This window comes from Zootoca vivipara, chromosome 10 (genome assembly GCF_963506605.1).
Source record: "Zootoca vivipara chromosome 10, rZooViv1.1, whole genome shotgun sequence".
Taxonomy (NCBI): domain Eukaryota; kingdom Metazoa; phylum Chordata; class Lepidosauria; order Squamata; family Lacertidae; genus Zootoca; species Zootoca vivipara.
The window spans coordinates 38,596,110-38,615,263 of record NC_083285.1 but is presented as its reverse complement, the minus strand read 5'-3'; the positions used below and the strand labels follow the sequence as shown (position 1 = coordinate 38,615,263).

The 19,154-nt window shown below is 45.6% G+C and overlaps 1 protein-coding gene across 1 annotated transcript in view; it reads left to right on the top strand.

Moving 5' to 3' along the window:
* Nucleotides 1-19,154, top strand: part of LOC118090759 (ankyrin repeat and sterile alpha motif domain-containing protein 1B) — a 192,167-nt gene that overhangs the window by 70,537 nt on the left and 102,476 nt on the right. Inside the window, exon 9 of the mRNA XM_035126879.2 lies at nucleotides 1,957-2,097. Within this exon, the coding sequence (XP_034982770.2) occupies nucleotides 1,957-2,097 (141 nt within the window). The remainder of the gene's footprint in view (nucleotides 1-1,956; nucleotides 2,098-19,154) is intronic.

Sequence of the window (19,154 nt, the reverse complement as noted above, 5' to 3'; positions counted from 1 at the left end):
CAGCTTCCTGATTCTTCTTAGGCCTCTAATTGAAATTTTTTTTTTGGTGTCTATTTCTGTCCAATTGTCCCTCAAGCTTCAAACGGCCACATTTTTATTGTGGTTATCATATGAATACGAGAGAAAGATAACCTTTACCAATTTCATACATAATTCCCCTAATAGTAATGCCACTGCTTTTAGTAAATGAGTGCTTTGCATTCCTTTGACATAGCATTTAAAATGTCCTCTAAGATTAACTTTTTTGAAATAAGAAATATTGGATCTAATTGTAAAAGTGTAGATATATGGTGAATCTGACACACGTCTCTACTGATCAGGGACATATAATCTTAATGTGCTCGTTTGTATGAACAATGTACTAAATCCTTCAAACTCCAGATCCTGCAAAGTTCACCCTGCCATTTTAATCATTTGTGCAAGAGTGCTTGTTTCTATGGCAACACATAATATGGTACCATTTCTCTGTCAAAATAATTTGATCAAGTAGCACATTAAGAAATGCATTGAAATTTAGTTTACAAATACACAGCAGATAAGCAGGTATTTTTAAAATGCAAAAATACAGTAAAGTATACCCAGTGTATTTAAACGAGAAAGATAAATTGTACATTTAATCTTCGTCAGTCATATGGTATCATATTTATTTAGTCACCTCAAGTTCCTAGGAGGAAAGGTAGGATAGCAATCTTTTTATTCATTCATTCATTCATTCATTCATTATCCATTTCTATTTCTGCCGAAACACTAAAGAGGGCTTAAATTAAAGGGTTTAAAATAATTGTGTATAGCAAATTCAGATTCAAACTGTTACCTAATGAAGAGACCATTTTGGAAAGGGGAACCCAAAATGGCAGTTGATCCCAGCCAAACTGAGAGCGTGAAAGTCATTGGCCTGGTTCAAAAGTAATGTTATAACTTGGATTGCTTAGCTTAACTTGTTTGGAGACAACAAAACCATGGTCTAAAGTTGGTTGTGACTCTCAATTTCTGTTAACTTTGTTGTTGTTATATTTGAGCTCTGTATCCTGATTTATCCTAGTTTGTTGTGTCATTCCATTCTTGCCACTTTCCTGGGTACAGAGAGTCAGCTGGAACAAGTTCTGACTCTCATAAAAATGATTGCCCTAAACAGGAAATTGTCTTGAGCCCCTGATGGTTTTTTCCAGTATGCATTTGTACATCTCGATATCACCATGAAGGAGATAGTGTCACAGTCTTCTATAAATAATTATTAATTAGGAATTGCAGGGAGATGAGTGGTCAGAGGGCAGCCTAGGAAGCAGATCTGGGCAGATGAGTACAAGAAACAAAATGGGAGGTGTTGGAGAATATTTATAAATTCAAGAATGGGTGGCAAATTGGGTGCCTGTAGACATTTTTGCTCAATTTATACAACACTAATTTAGTTACAGGTAGGTAGCCGTGTTGGTCTGAGTCAAAGCAAAAATTAAAAAATTCCTTCAGTAGCACCTTAAAGACCAACTAAGTTTTTATTTTGGTATGAGCTTTCGTGTGCATGCACACTTCTTCAGATACACTTGAAACAGAAGAACCAGACCCTTATGTATATACAGAGGGTGGTGGGGGTGGGTGGGAATGGGTGATGGGCTGATAGGAGTGGTAAACCTGTTGATGGCTGTTAACGACTGCTGATGACTGCAATTGGTCCTGCAGGGAAAAAGCAAGGGCTAAGGCGCTAAAGAAAGCTTGATCATGCATAATGAGATAAGAATCCTATGTCTTTGTTCATCCCAGGTGGCTCCATGGTTTGAACAAAGGGATGAACAAAGACATTTAAAGTATAACTTCCTGTAGTTCCATTTGAAGATTTATTCACGTTGGCACAGTATATACAAATTCTGCTTTGGTCTATTTCAGTAGACTTATTTATTTATTTATTTCATAAAATATACAGTACACTTAATTTTTGAAATGCTACTCTTTCATCTTCAGAAATCATCCTCAACAAACCTGTTACCAACAGAAGAGGATGAAGAAGATGGAGGTGAAAACAGTTGTGGGCCGACAGGTTTGTGGGAAGCACTGACACCTTGTAATGGATGCAGGAATCTTGGCTTTCCTAGTCTTACTCAGGTATTTTATTCAATTCTTTACTTCACAATAAAATATTGGTTGAGTAATATTTTTCTATTGTACTTTTTAGTGTTTCTTTTTATATCTGAATTAAGAAAAAACAAAGGAGTAAATTAAAGCACATTATGTCTTAAATGTGCTTAAAGACTGGAACATTCAGGGCAAAATGATTCTGAAAGTTAACAAATTACAGCTTTTAAAAATACCTTCTTTGTTCCTGAAACAATACTTCAAAGGCAAAAGGAAATCAAGTCAGTGGAATCAGCGTCTTCTCATCCTTGCCAACTGTTTATTGGTTTACAGAATGATACTAATCCTAATCTGCAGAGGCATCAGATGCAAGGCCTCTTTGTTCATCAGATGACTGAGCAAGTGGCAAAGGGGTATATATCTCTGACCTCATACTGTGCACCTTAGAGCTCACAAGCTGGGGGGGGGGCAACTCTGGAAGTAGGAAACTATGGAGGAAAGGTACTTTGCACACAACCCATCTCCAGAACAGTTATGGGAATGTGAGCCCATTGATAACACTCTTCTGCCTAGAACCTTACAGGTTCCTCATCTCAGGACTCCACACTGAATGCCAAACTGCACCCCAGCCACTGGAGATGCATGGCAAAAGCGCTCCACACAGGTAAGTAACAGAAGCGGAAACAAGCTGTAATGTATAACTGCTGCAACTGTCTTCTTTCTCCCACCCACCACCTTTGCTACACATGAATATGGGATCTTGTCTGAACTGCCATGCTCTCTCTGCTTCTCCCCCCACAACAGCAGTGAACGGTGTTTCCCACATACAGGGAAACACTTAGTTAAGTTCTGCTTTGGCAGTGGTCTGGCACTCCAATCATTGCAATTGCTGGCCAAACACAAGCACTTTTACTTTGCAGTGTCACATCCCAAAGGCATGGAGGGAAACAATCAGCCACTAGTGTTTCCCAGTACTATGGCAATGGCACCCACCTGAGAGGTGCCAGAACTGAGTTCCTGTGAGTTCCAGTTGAAAAAAGCCCTGGTGTTTCCCTGTAACCTCCAAGGGAGATGTATGCACACAGTCACAGCAGTCTCCGTCAGTGGGTGAGAGGCTGAGAAATTAGCACTGTCAGAGTACTGAAATAGCATCATGTTCAAACACTGGCATTGCTACCTGGCCAGGGTCACAGCAAGGTTGGGGCTGTGTGGTTGCACCAGCAGAACCACTGCACCATCCCAGCCTTGTCCAGGTAAGCATCAGTGATGCCAGTGTCAGTAAGATGGCTTTTCTGAAGCCCCACCACATGCATTGTCATTGCCACTTCCTTGCTTCTCTCACTGCCTCACAAACACCTACAGTATATTCAGTTTCAGGGACTTTGTGCTATAACCACTGACTTTTGCTTGTTGCTTTCTTTTTGTGTCTCCCCTCGCTCTCTACAGGTCACTTACTGGTACAGAATCTATCCCATACCCCACTTCATTCTGGCCAGGAGGGAAGTGCACCCCATGACCAGCAGCTGTGACAAGGATGTTTATGGCTATTCATCTGTGGGTTTGTTAACATGCTAGGCTCCTGTACCATCACAGGCTCCATGTAAGATAGCAGGTGCACCATGGTGTTGGTGCCAAAAAGGACTCTGTACACACTACTTTGATGTATTTTGAGCTACTTTCCAAAGAGAAGGAGTCTTGCTGCAGTAACTGGTTGGAAAACCCACCCATGTACTTTTCCCTTTCTAGATCACCACCCCAGATGCTGTTCAATAAATGCTATGTGGCTATAAAGGAAACACGTGTAGTTTCTATGCTGTTAGGGAGTAGTAGGTAAGGATCCAATGCACACACCCAACTAGGATCTGGCCTCAGAAAGAGACTGTGGGGGTGTGACATTGATTTGTTTTTATTTTATTGCTAGGCACTCCAAAGGTAAATGGAGCCATATTCTTCCTGGAGGGATCTGAACTCCTGTCTCCTGCTTCACAACTAGAGATGGTCAAATCTAATTCCTGGACCCAGCACAGATTCAATTCCTGGAATAGCCAGGCTAGCTTCCTGGTGAGGTAATGGCCCTCTGAATATGGGGCATTAAAGTAACAAAGGAAGTGGCTCTGTGCCAGAAGACAAATGGGTGGGCCTTCTTCCCTCAACTCCCTGATAGTTACAAAGACAAAGTTGAGAACTCTCTCTGTGTGTGTAAGCAAGAAGCTGGAAGCAAGGCAACAGGTTTGGAAGGCAGTCAGAGCCATGCCTGATTTCTGCAGGAATTGAAAGCTGTGGCTATAGAAGAAGCAAGACCCTCTTGGGGTATTAATGCTGTGAACCCCTCCATCATAAGCTCAGGTTGTGTATATGTGTAAATAAACCATCTATCATAAAGATACCACTGGCTCTCTTGTCTCACATCATGAAGGGAACTGAATGCTGGGTAAGCGCCTGGAACCCCTGGAATCTCACACTGCTCAGAGATTGGGGTGGTGTGTGACACTGGTGTCAGTAGTAGGATTCATGTTTCCTCAGGGAAGACCTGTGAGCAAGGTGTGTCCAAGTCATGATGGAGGGAGGAATAGCAACACTCCTTGAACAGCTTGAGAGAATGGAGCAACAGTGGAGCAAGCAGCTTGACCAAATGAAGAAGTGACAAAGTCAGCAGCAGAGCCAGTGGTTTGATAAAATAGACCAGCTGCAAGCAGAGTGGGTGAGGCGCCTCCTTGGAGGTGAGAGCCCTGGCTGATGAGTTCTCCACTCCCTGGGAGCCTGCTGTAGAAGAATGGATGCAGGAGGAAAGGCCAGTGAAGGAGGAAAGTGCTCCAGAGGAGAGTGAACTGCAAGATGGAAGTGAAGAGATGCTGCTTATGGATCTCTTCATTCCAAGTGTGCCCGCGGTGATGCAAGAGGTGTGCATGCATGAGCAAGAAGAAACAGTGCCTAAAGAGATGCCAGAAGAAGAAATGCAACAGGAGGAATTGGGAGGTGCGTGTGAACAATGCAGAAGGATCAGCAAGCACCTGAGGAATCAGTAGAGAAAAACGTGTGGGAAAGTTGGATACATGTGTGCATGCACCAGAGTAGCAGCCGGTGCCTGCTGAATTGGATGAGATAAAACCGTCCAATGACATTGTCCCTTGGGTGCGCCAAGATAGGCTTGCAGGGTGGAGAACCAGTCCTTATAATGGGTGCAGCCCTTACATAGGCCCCAGCAGTGAGGTTCCTGTGAGTTTTGGGGGCAAGAGCCACTTGAATAGTTGCCTGCCTTTGCTTGGGCCCATGAAGTGTTTGAGAGATGTTGGGAGCATGGGTGTACCCAGCATGGGGCAGGGGGGTGCAGCTGCCCCCCCTAGAAGGCCTCCCAACTAAGCAGTGAGGGGAATTCCTGGCCGCCAACTTGACTGAACTGGGCCAGCTGATCCTGAAGGTGGTGCTTCCAGATAGGGACTTGTGGCAGAACTTTGATTTGCAGTTTGGGACGGGATGAAGTGGACTTACCCAGAGGCAGCAAGAGGAAAATAGATGGAGGGGACTTCTAGTGTGTCAGTGGGAAATCTGATCATGTAGTTGTGTCTTGAGGCTCACTATGCAACTACAGAGACTGCTTTGGGACTGAAGTTTGAGTTTGGAGCCTCTGATCTACAACCAAAGGGAAGACCAAAGACAAATTGAAGAGTTCCACCTGTGATTTGAGCCCCAAGGCAGCTTTTAATCTACTTGATCTGAGAACTTGCTAAAACTCCCAAGGCAAAGAGCCATGCAAGCAACTGCAAGGGGTGGGGGTTTGTGCTTTTTGGGACTGTTTGCTTATTTGCTGCAGGGATCCTTCCTGCAAGGTTTGACCTTTCTTTCTTTCTTTCTTTCTTTCTTTCTTTCTTTCTTTCTTTCTTTCTTTCTTTCTTTCTTTCTTTCTTTCTTTCTTTCTTTCTCTCTCTCTCTCTCTCTCTCTCTCTCTCTGTGTGTGTGTGTGTGTGTGTGTGTTTTGAAATGCTGTCGATTTGTCCTTTTTACATGTTTGTGTTTGATAGGAACTTTTATATCATTCTGATAACTTTGTGAAAGCTGCTTTGTGCTGCAGTGGGACAAAGGAAAGCATGAGCAAGGCCTTTGGGTAATGCAGCTGTGGTACTGAGACTTGCATCCTAGCTTAAACATGCTAGAATTTCATCATCTTTTAACATGCCAAGGGTGGGGGACTGGGTAAGCTGCAGAACTGTAACTTGGAGCAGGCACTAAGGAAAAAAAGAAAGGCCTGAACAGATATTCTTTTCAAGCACCTCAACTCTGCTTCCCTTTTATCACCTGAATCTTGATTGCAGCATCTGGGCTTAATGAGGCATGTGATCCTCATTTGTTCTGTGCCTACTCCAGCTGAGGAATCACACGCCTCTTCCCAGAGCTAAAAAAACCCACCTGGCCAGCTAGGGTGCTGGCTGTGGGCCCTTGCTTGCCTCAGCCTCCTAGAGCATACCTCCCACAGCTCCCTACACCTCAGACCCCACCGTGTTTGTGGAAATGGGGGGGTCACCTCTGGTGATGGGTCCTGCTCCTTTGGTTCCTCTGCACTGACCCCCATCCATTCGCCATCCTCTGTCACTCTGTGAGTATCCCCACCTTGGAATATGATAAGAAAATTGCCTAATTGAGATTTTAAAATGAAAATCAGAAAAGGGGAAGCCTATAAAATAATGTTTATGAAAAATGAATAATTATATAATTATTTTTGGTTTTTCTTTTTCTTTCTTTGTTTTGTTTCTTTTTTGTGTGATATTTTGTAATGTGTATTATTTTATGTATTAATGATGTAAATTTGAATAGATAGTTGGGTGGACACTCGCCTGTATCTCTTCCTGTCATCCTAGAGCCTCTTGGTGGCGGGGGGGGGGGGGGTTCTGGGGGGAGGGAGGGATGGGGACAAACCCAATTACAAAATGAACCACCTTCGACTGCTCACTTTTCGGAGGATTCTCTCGTGGCAGGAGGATCTCGTGGAGGGAGGGTAAGAAGAAGGGGGATAATATGTTATGTGTGTGTATGTTTTTCTTTATTATGCAAAATCAATATGTGGTTTGCTTTGGGAACTCACACACAGTTGTACAAGAGTTCTGAGCTTTGGAACTCAGATGAGCAGATTCCTGCTTACCTGGCTCCAAACCTTAGCCATCTGGCACTGAGAGCACTTGGTACATCCAAACTAGGAACTAGTTAGCAGAAAGCTGCTCAGCTAGCTCTGGTAATGAGTGGAAGCAGTATTTCAATGGAACTGGCTAGGGAATTGGGGTGAGGGAATATGTGCTTTACATCAGGAATGTCCAACTGTTAAATAAATCACAGACTGTACCAAATGAAAGAAAATGGTTGGCTTAATTTCTTTGGAAAGTAACAATCAATATAAGGAAGCACTAAAATAAATTTCAGCTCTCTTTCACTATGCTGATTTTCCCTCAATCTTCAGCAGGGTATAATCATTGCCTGCTGATTCCTTCAGGGTAGACTACATAGTGCCCTTTTCAGTTGCTCAGTAGCTGCTTGAATGTGTGGGTGGTATACTCTTAAAGACTCCCAAACTTTCAGTTTACCTAGCAGTTAGAAATTCTACTGTAAAGTCAAGAATTCACAGTGTAAACTTTGAAGTTTATATGGATATTACGGCTTGCCAATATAGTAGTCCATTTTAATCAATTTAAGGGAGAGTACCATGGCTTTCATTCTACTTCAGCATGTTTGCCAGATTTCAGACAAAGGATATGCTGGAAATAATGGAATCTGAAAACAGAGGTTACTTTTGTACTCAGCTCTCCCGCTAATCGGCTTCTGCATGAGGAGATGCTGCTGTTGGCAGAAACAGCAGATGAGCAAGTAATTCAGCAAATGTAATTATCATAATAAATGCAGTAGCTAGCAATTTAACAGGGAAATAAGCTAGTAAGGGTTATCCTAAAATAAATGTAATTTTGTCTCATATTTCTCTATGAAACAGGTACCCCGCGTTCTTTTCCTTGTAAAGTACATAAATTAGATAATGTACCACACAGAGAAAATTTCCGTCAAAATGCTTTAAAACTTTTATCATTGAGCAACATAAATGACAACCAATTTTCTCACTTAACACCAACAAAAAAGGTGCTCCAACCAGTGATGTCTTATGACTGTTTTTCAGTATGGTTCATACAGTTAAATAAGTCATGGAATATGGTATTCATTTTAGAACCACCCCCCCCCACAGAAACCCCCACTACCGCTAGCATTCCATCTCCACTGTAGGATATTGTTGGACCAGTAAAGTGGTATGTGTATTCTAGGTGAGTTCTAATCAGAGATGAAAAGTAAAAAAATATTATTGATGCAGAAGTAGTATTGGGTTACTATGGTTGATCAGAGATAAAATTTTGCTTGCTAATTCATCTTGTGCTATGTTTTCTTAAATAGCTTCAAAATGTTGTCCAGTAATACTATTAGTTGCACCGGGGTGGGGGCAGGAATAAGCACCCACTTAGCACACATAGCTCTTTGCTGTTCTTCAGGCTACTGGTTGTGCTTTGCTATATACTGTATATTCCTGCATATAAGACTACTTTTTAACCCAGGAAAATCTTCTCAAAAGTCGGGGTTCGTCTTATATGCCAGGTCGTATTTCTTATACGGCGAGTATATTCCAAACTCTATATTTTAACTGGAAAAGTTGAGGGTCGTCTTATACGCCCAGTCGTTCTGCTTGGCTATTATGTCATTTTATTACTTGGCTTTAATTTATATTGATGGTTATAAAAAGGTTTATTGTGTGCCACCAGAGTCAATGAATTATTTAGAAAAATGGCTATTAAAGGTTTAAGTAAATAGTGAAACTAGTTTCCTACCAATTTTTTTTAACATGCTACAGCATTAGGGAGTTCAGCATTGTTTTCCCACCACATCATCTTCTCCTGAGATCCTTTTTAAAGCACATATGAGCCATGCTGATAAGGTGTGTCAAAGGTCCCATCAAATTCCAACTGTTGGCGATGTGAATGTAGCTTGACTATTTGGGGATACACTCAGATCATGCTTCTTTTTTTCAAGGGATATGTAAAAGCACTCAATTGTCAGTACTTTTATAGGAAATAAGTTGTGCCCCTTTGCTTACTTAAAATGCAGTATTAATCCCCCAATACTGATGGTAGGGCTGTGTGTTAGGGTGGTGAATGTTGGCACTGGTGGAGAGGTGTGCCTTCTGGGTGAGGGGGCAGGATCCACTGTGGTGGAAATCTCAAGTATCACATTCTTCCCCATATGGTAGCCAACAGTCAGCACTGAAATCAGATGTTTGGTGGTAGCAGTGTACTGCCATAGCCACATTAAATCCACTAGGGCAGCAGCACCAGATAGAACTGATGTAGCAAAAAATAAGGGGGGGGGAATCTGCCTATCCTGACTGGCATGAGCTGGCAAGGCTTCAAGTGTAGCAGTGAATCCACCACTCTGCATCTTCCTGGCCTTGGTTTGGATTGCTCTGCTTCCGAGCATCATTAATATGATTCATCCATGGTTGAAACCCATTTTTGCACAGAAAGGCTGCTGTGTGGAAGCCATTTAGAACTGTGTCTGAATGGTGTCTGCTCTATATGGCAAACTTGTTTTCTGCAGTAGCCCCACAGATTGTTTCCATAGGATCACAAAACATTTTTATCATTTTGAGAAAATGGTGGTGGCAGCTGATCAATGTGGTAAACCATATTATGGTATCATATTTCTGAAATACCAAAAATAAAGCTTTTGCATTTTGCTTTATCTCCATGTGTCTAATAATAGCAGATAATAAGCTTCAAAAAAGTATCATGAAGTATAATTTAATCTTATTATTGACTCAAGGTTTATGATGCCCTAACATGATTATTTCTTTTTCTAAACAGCTAATATGCTAATACTTTAACTGAATATTACTCCTTAATTATTTGCTAAGCTATGCACAGAGCTATTTATTATTTATGTTGCCATAGTAATAGAAATATTTTAATTACATTTTTAAGGAAGGAGACACATTTCTTCTTCTAAAAACATGCAGACTTTATAATGAATTTCATTTTAGTTTTTTTAATCATGTCATTTTCTTAGAAGAAAAAATGATGCATTCCTTGTGATCATGATAACACTGTTGTGAAAAGCACGCAAGGGAGATTCTCAGGCAAAGGGCAACCATAAATCTGGTAGGAAGGCACCATAGCCAGGAAGCCTACCCTGCCTGGTAGCAGATATATGGAACTTCTCCCCTGCAATGGCTAAGCAAAGTAAATCCCCGCCTAGCAGTCTGTGACACCACAATCCCCTCATGTTTTCCAGTCACGCATCAAGCTGCCTAGCTATGCCTATCCAGCCTGTTATGTACTGAGCTGAATCCTAGAACAATAGGATTCAGAAACAGCGGGAGCTACCCAATCCAACTCCAGGTGGAAGTGAATCCGCAACCTGATTGGCCTGCTGGAGCAGCCAATCAGGCGGCGGGCAGAAGTGAATCTGCTACCTGATTGGCCTGTAGGAGCAGCCAATCAGGCTGCAGGCAGAAGTCAATCCACAATATAATTGGCCCACAGGTGTAGCCCTGAAGTAGCCAATCACGCAAGGCCCATTGTGTAAATAATGTATATAAGCAGATGGTTTTGGGAAAAGAGCCATTCTTCTTCTCCTCTTCTCCTTGATGACTATGAGCTGAATAAAGAGCATGAAATTCACTCTCGACTCCGAGTACATTTCACTGGCGACGAGGATGGGATCCTGCTGAGCTGACCGCCACCACGCACTGCACCGCAGCACCGCCACCTGCTGCACCGCTGCATCGCACCGTGCATCCAGGCTTCAGCTCCAGGACCCAAGGAACCCAGAATGGCAACCGACAGCAGCTTCTCGCCATTCAAACCAGCATCAGGAGACTGGGAAGGGTACGCTGCCCGTTTCAACTTCCTCCTGCAAGCGAAAGAAGTCACCAACGATGCCATGAAGAGGGCGACATTCTTCAGCGTCTGTGGAGAGGAGACGTTTGAAATCGCCCGGGCTCTCCTTGCACCTAGAGATGTCGCTACCGTCTCGTACAAAACAATAATGGAACGGCTGAAGGAGCACTTCTCACCACAGCCCTCGGTGGTAGCTTGCCGAAATGCCTTCTACGCAAAGCGGCAAGCCCCGGGGGAAACCATAACTGGGTTTGTGACCTCCCTCCGCCAAGCCGCCCGGCTATGCAACTTCTCAGAGTTGGAGAACATGCTTCGTGACCGCCTCGTCGGTGGCCTGAGGGACGAGATGTTGCAACGACGCCTCTACGCCAAAAAAGACCTCACGTTCCAGATTGCTCTGGAGGAAGCCCTGGCAACCGAAGCCGCCGAGAGGTCAACGCAAGAGGCATGACCGGCCCCGCCATCCCAACTGAGGGTCTACCACGAAGACCTCACCGACGAATCCGAATCTGACAGGGAGGAAGTACACCGAGTACAGCGGCGCACTCAAGCAGCACACACACCACAGCAGCCTCGACGAGAAGGAGGGAACTGTGCAAGCTGCGGGGAGAACCACGAGAGGAGGACCTGTCGTTTCCGCAACGCAGAGTGCAGGCAGTGCAGAAAATTGGGACACATCGCCCGGGTGTGTCGGGCTCGACTCACCCGTCGACAAGCATCAGATGACCGACCCAGGAGCCCCAGGTCACACGGCACCATGCACCAAGGCAACTCGACGGAGATCACGGACTACCAGGTATTCCAGTTGCCCCATCCCAGCACAGAGAAAATTTATATAGAGGTACAGATAGAGGGAGCCCCATGCCGCATGGAGCTGGACACGGGTTCAACTCTATCCATAATCTCGGCCCGAACATTAAGGGAACTGTGCCCTAATGGGGGTCCCAAACTAAGGCCGGCCCCATTCACCCTCCGGGACTTCCAGAAACGTAAGGTCCCTACAATGGGGGTGGGGACCTTCAGGGTGCAATATCGAGGGCGAAAGCAACAATTGGACTTGCTGGTAGTTAAGGGCCCCTACGTTAGCTTACTGGGACTGGCATGGTTTGGACCTCTGGGGCTAGCCGTTATCGGGGTGAACCGCACTAGCTTACAAGTGGACGTGGACGCCATATGCAAAGAGTTTCCAGGGGTTTTCGATGGGGCATTGGGACGATATACAGGACCCCCCATTGCCCTACAGCTAGACCCCGCTGTACGACCCATCAGGCACAAGGCCCGCCGGGTCCCGTTCGCCCTGAAACCCCGCATAGACGAGGAATTGGACCGACTCGTGGAGCAAGGAGTGCTGGAGCCGGTGCCCAACGCCCCCTGGGAAACTCCAATTGTCACACCCGTCAAGCCTAACGGTTCGGTCCGCATCTGTGCAGACTACAAATGCACCATAAACAAGGCTCTCACGGCCCATGCATACCCAGTGCCAGTGGTCAGCCATGTCCTCGCCACCCTGGCTGGGTCAAAAATCTTTGGCAAACTGGACTTGGCCCAAGCGTATCAACAGTTGCCTGTGGACGAAGCCACAGCAGAGGCTCAGACGATTGTGACGCACAGAGGGGCATTCAGAGTAAAGCGGCTGCAATTTGGCGTTAGCGTGGCACCAGGCATATTCCAGAATCTAATGGACTCTCTCCTTAAAGGGATTCCTGGCGTCACCCCCTTCTTCGATGATGTACTGATCGCCGGGCCCACACCAGAGGAATTTGAGGACCGCCTCCGCTCCGTCCTGCACCGTTTCCAGATGGCGGGCCTCAAGGTGAAGCGGGAAAAGTGTTTACTGGGAGTGCCGCAGGTGGACTTTCTGGGATTTAAGGTGGACGCAGAAGGGGTCCATCCAACCGGTGACAAGGTACGGGCCATTTGTGAGGCCCCAGCGCCCAAGAGCAAGCCCGAACTTCAGTCATTCTTGGGACTATTGAACTTTTACCATGCCTTTCTTCCGCATAAGGCAGCGGTAGCGGAGCCCCTACACAGACTCCTAGATAAAAGGGCCCCTTGGGTGTGGGGCCAGCGACAAAGGGCCGCATTCCAGGCAGTCAAGGACTTGCTCGTCTCGAACTCGGTCTTGGCACACTTCGACGAGAGGCTGCCAGTGGTGCTGGCATGCGACGCCTCTCCCTATGGCATCGGCGCTGTCCTGGGACACCAACTCCCGGATGGAAGAGAGGTGCCGGTGGCATACTTCTCCCAGACGCTTGCTGCAGCCGAACGAAACTACTCACAGATTGACAAGGAGGGTCTGGCAATCGTGAAGGGCGTAAAAAAATTCCATGATTTCTTGTACGGGCGGCCCTTTACCATAGTGACTGACCACAAGCCGTTGCTTGGCCTGTTTGCCCCCGAGAAGCAGACCCCCCAAGTGTTGTCTCCACGTGTCCTCAGGTGGTCAATTTTCCTTGCCGGCTACCAGTATGCACTAATCCACCGCCCTGGGAAGGCGATGGGCCACGCAGACGCCCTCAGCAGGCTACCACTACCAGAAACAGGCCCCGACCCAGCGCCTGCGCAAGAGGTTATGACCCTGGAGCTGCTTCCCGACCGACCCATTCAGGCACAAGAAGTTGCGCACCATTCCACAAAAGATAGGGTCATCTCCCGGGTCCTGGACTGGGTGTGGCGAGGATGGCCCAGCAGCAGCCCCGGGCCAGAATTCGCTGGCTACACAAACCGCAAACATGAACTGTCGGCCCACAAGGGGTGCCTGTTATGGGGAAGCAGGGTTGTTGTTCCCCAGCCCCTCCGCGAAAGGGTCCTCACAGCCCTACACGAGACACACCCAGGGGTAGTGAGGATGAAGGCCCTTGCCAGGAGTTATGTGTGGTGGCCGGGGATTGACAGAGAGATAGAGGCCTGGGTCCAACACTGCCAGACCTGCCAAGAATCCCGCCCGGATCCCCCAAGGGCCCCAGTCCAGCCCTGGGAGTCCGCCCGACATCCATGGTCACGCTTGCACGTGGACTTCGCTGGACCCTTCCAGGGAAAAACATTCTTCATAGTGGTGGATTCCTACACCAAATGGCTGGAGGTCGCACTGGTACCGTCCACTTCTACGGCGGCAGACATTCGGGTACTACGTAAGCTTTTTGCAACCCACGGGCTCCCTGACACCCTCGTCTCGGACAATGGAACCGCATTCACGTCAGAGGAGTTCCAGACCTTCACAGCGCAGAACGCCATCCGCCACATCCGCTCAGCACCATTCCACCCTGCCACCAATGGCCAAGCGGAGCGCATGGTGCGGACCACCAAGGACAGCCTCCGCCGCATGACACAAGGGGACTGGGAATACCGCCTTGCCGCATTTCTTCTAGCACAGCACAGCACCCCAAGCACAACGACGGGCCGGAGCCCAGCTGAACTACTAATGGGCCGGCGCCTTGCAACTAGACTGGACCGACTTCACCCCGACAGAGCTCAGGATGAGGTAGTGGTGGGGAAAGGCAGGAACCCCCGGACATTTGTGGCCCAGGACGCAGTGTACGCAAAGAATTTTGGGGCAGGCCCAGCATGGGTACCCGCCACAGTCACCAAGGTGACCGGTCCCGTGTCGTACGAGGTACTAACGGAAGGGGGGCAATGTTGGCGCCGCCACTGCGACCAGCTACGGCGACGATTCCCAGGAGGAACCCGGGAGGAGAGCGGGACAGAGGGGTCCCAAGGGGACAGCAGGGCAGTGAGGCCTGTAGAGCGAGAGGGGTGGGCAGGGGAAGCAGAAGCAGAAGCAGTAGACACAGAGGGGCGCCCCGAGGCTGGAAGGACACCGGAACCAGAGCCACAACCTAGTGGTTCAGTGGCGCCAGACCAGACAGCCCCGGCACAGCCAGCAGCCTCGGAACACGAGCCAGAACCAGAACCCCTGACCAAGGAACACCCCAGGCCACAACGCACACGGAGGCGGCCAGCAGACCTTGGGGACTACGAATGCAACTTCCCGGGCAGGACTGGAACTTAGAGGGGAGGGGTGTTATGTACTGAGCTGAATCCTAGAACAATAGGATTCAGAAACAGCGGGAGCTACCCAATCCAACTCCAGGTGGAAGTGAATCCGCAACCTGATTGGCCTGCTGGAGCAGCCAATCAGGCGGCGGGCAGAAGTGAATCTGCTACCTGATTGGCCTGTAGGAGCAGCCAATCAGGCTGCAGGCAGAAGTCAATCCACAATATAATTGGCCCACAGGTGTAGCCCTGAAGTAGCCAATCACGCAAGGCCCATTGTGTAAATAATGTATATAAGCAGATGGTTTTGGGAAAAGAGCCATTCTTCTTCTCCTCTTCTCCTTGATGACTATGAGCTGAATAAAGAGCATGAAATTCACTCTCGACTCCGAGTACATTTCACAGCCTTTACATACATTCTACTCAGAGCTGGAAACTGAACTGAAAGGTTCTGCATGATCAACCATCACCCCTCCTTAGTCAACACAAGGCAATGTTTGTTGGCAACGTTTCCATACCATATAGGCTGTGAGCATCACAGGGCTCATGCAATGGCTCCACATCTCTGCTTCCTGCTATCCATGTGAGTGGGCAGTATCTTGGCTTAAAAAACAACAACCCACCCACACTATTCTGACATTACACGTTAATACTATTACCAGTTTAGTATCTCATTTGCTTTACTTTGTAATTATAAATAGGGATAGTTTTGCTAAAGTTGCTATCATCTAATGCAAGTCTACATGGATTTTGACCCGTGGTGAGGAACAGATCCCACGAGACATATCTGGGTGTTTCTCAGCAACTTGATAGACTTCCTGTGCTTGTTGCTTTCCTGAGACTGCAGAAGATTGGAAGGAGGGTGCTGTACATGACTGGTGGCTTGTGTTCAGTCTGCATAGTAGATCAGAAAACTTGCATAGCCCTGATACCTATTATTCATTCACAATTTAAATAAATATTAAATCATATTATTACCCCTAAACTGAAAATGCAATAATAGGGAAATTGTTTTTCCCCTAAAACAAATTAAGGCACAAATCCTTTCCTTCCAGGTTGGAAAGTTAGTCTGGGTGTGGTGCTGATATTGCAAAGGTCATGGGTTCAATCCCCGTATGGGCCAGCTGCATATTCCTGCATTGCAGGGGGTTGCACTAGATGACCCTTTGAGTCTCTTCCAACTCTACAATTCTACGATTCTATGTGCGTGAATAGTGCCTCAGTTGGATGCACTCAAAATGGTCACCACCTTTATAACATTTAACTACTAATGTATCTATACTATCTATGCCCTTTGACTTTATGTAACCATACATCACACATACTTCTGTGAAAAGATGCATAATGTTGTTTAGTCGTTTAGTCATGTCCGAGTCTTCGTGACCCCATGGACCATAGCACGCCAGGCACTCCTATTATATGCATAATAGTCTATTGCATATAATAATTGGGCAGAGGGGAACTCAGCAACCTGTCAGATGCAGTTATGTATAAACAGATGCAAGAGCAGATCACACACTTGCACCAGCATATGCAAAACACACTCTTATACTGCATCTACCTCTCTTTTACACACATACCTGCACAGATGTAGCAGCTCCCCCACCCCACATCTAATGTCTTCCACTGCTAGAGCCTGGTGACGAAATTGCTATTTTTATTTTGGGGAGCAGGTTCCACCAGAGAAGCTTCCATCTGCCAAACAGACATGGGTGACAATACTTGCCCTTAGTTAAATGACAGATTCAAATAGCAACTTCAAACCACTACGTCAACAGAAACCATGCCCTGGCAATATCCTTGAATTTTTCCCATAATTTAAATTGCCCAAATGAAAAGTTGAAGATATGATTTGGTGCTGTGGAGATAGGGGGGGGGGGATTGCAGATATGTAATGGCTGCTCTTCACCACCAAAAATTTAAACTGCTATGACTTTGCCAGTCTTTATTAGCCTTTTTTGGAATGGAGTCAGAATATGCCAGCCTTCATTAGTGTTTTTGGAACTAGGTCCAAAGATACCCCTTACTAGATAGATCCCTTGTTTCAAATATCATATCGATATGACAAATTGTCTTGATTTTTACAAAGAAGAGAATTCTCATGCATTAGGAAGATAAAATGCTGGAAAAGTCACCCTAACTTTAAAGGTCTTATGGCTCAATAATTCAGCATCCCATTCTTCCCCAGCTCTGCTGCCCCCCCCCCCCCCCATGCACAGGTTCTTTGCAGGAGAAGAAATGCTTATGCTGCTTATTCTTATTTTACTTCTAGCCATTTATAATATGGTAGTTGTTTGTGTTTGTTGAGAAGCATAAAGGACTGATCAAAATATTCAGATGACTTGACTGAAAACTGCATTATGTTTCTCACACATATTTTTAAAATGAAAAAGCAGGTGTGAAATGTATTCCGTAAATACGCACATAGAAATGATAGGATAACAAACTGAGCTGTAACATGCTGCTCATAACTATACATAAGAGGTTCAGCAAATGTGCCTCTTCTTTATTTTAATAAGAACAAAATAGTGAAAGTGTTCCCCTTGTAGTTTTGTTTTCCTTTTCAGCCACCCATTTAAACTTTGCAATGTCAATATTCACTTTGCTTAGCAGAAAACTGATAAGAGCAAGAGAGCAGGGTGCAGTCATGGCCCCAGTGCCGTTTGGTATCAATATTAAGCCATTGGGAGTTGCAATTAGGACATATGGAACATGGTGTTACAAGTATGCTATTGATACCCAGTTCTGTTTCTCTGTTACATCTGAGTCGGTTGTGGATGAAGATTTTGTGGGAAGGTGGTCCAAGAACTGCGTAATTTGGTTGTTCTAGGTGGGATTGTAGTCCCCCAATGGAGCAGATACATATCTGTGATGCTTTTTAATTCTCATTTATTCCTGGAGGCCACAGTAGGTAAGAGTGTCTTTTACCACCTTCAGCTGATATGTCAACTATGACAATTTCTGGACAAGGCTTCTCCCTTCTTCTTCTTCTTCTTCTTCTTCTTCTTCTTCTTCTTCTTCTTCTTCTTCTTCTTCTCCTTCTCCTTCTCCTTCTCCTCCTCCTCCTCCTTCTCCTTCTCCTCCTCCTCCTTCTCCTTCCCCTTGCTTATGTGTGATTCTACATTCTTTATTGCATATAGTATACTTGCAAAGGAGTTGGGAGTAGTGTTTAATTTCTAGGAAGAGCAGAGAATGTCAAAACTGGCAAGGGTAGCGAAGGCACAAGGTCAGCAGGACTTCTGCAAGTACCTTATTCAAGCCAGAACCAAGTCTCCACAGCAATGTATTAATCCAAGTTTTTAGCCAGTAGAGAAAACAGCAAGTCATTCACAGCAACAGGCTTCATCAGGCATCCGTTGTTGCAGTAGGACAGATTGAGCAGTAAAACAATAAAACAATAAACTAAATCCAAAGAGAAGCGATGAGGTAATAAAACAGCCAGTAAAACGTTAGAACTGTGAGTTTAAAATCAGGAAGTGGCTAAAAACTACTTAAAAGCTTAATTGAAAGCAGGAGAGTCTGACCAGGCTGCTGTCTCCATCGCCATCTTGGCTCCTCAAATTCATTCATTTTATTCATTCAAGTACCTTATCCACATTCTCAGGTCTCAAAAGCTGGAACTGATCCCACAAAACTAGATTAGATGGTGCAGTTTAATTTGCTGCCTCAGTGTGTCCTCAAATAGTTGTCCTCTAGCATTATTTGGAAAGTTTAATCTCCTCAGTGAATGAAGTTGCAGCAGCTATCGGAAGCCTGCTGTGACAGGTTTGCTAGGCATTTTGATAATAAAATTGCTTGCCTCTGCAGTGACTTGGATGCCATTGACAGTCAGACACCAAATGTAACACTCTCTGCAATGAGGTTTGCTCAAAACGTCGAGAGATACAGCTGAGAGGTACAAAAATATGTACCTCTTTCTTCTGAAAGCAATAAAAGGCTTGTAGTATGTCATTGTCCTCCCCAAAATGTGACAAACTGAAAAAGAGATTTGAAACGACAAGCATATCAGCACATATTACTTTACAAGCTGCATGACCCTCTCAGACTGGGAAGACCAACTGTTTATAACCTACAATATTGCCTGGTTGTCACACTAGAATTGTATAATTTTGTTCCTAAATTCCCCACTTCCCTGCCAGATACAGATAGCCGCTAGAACTGAATGGGAAACAAATAAAT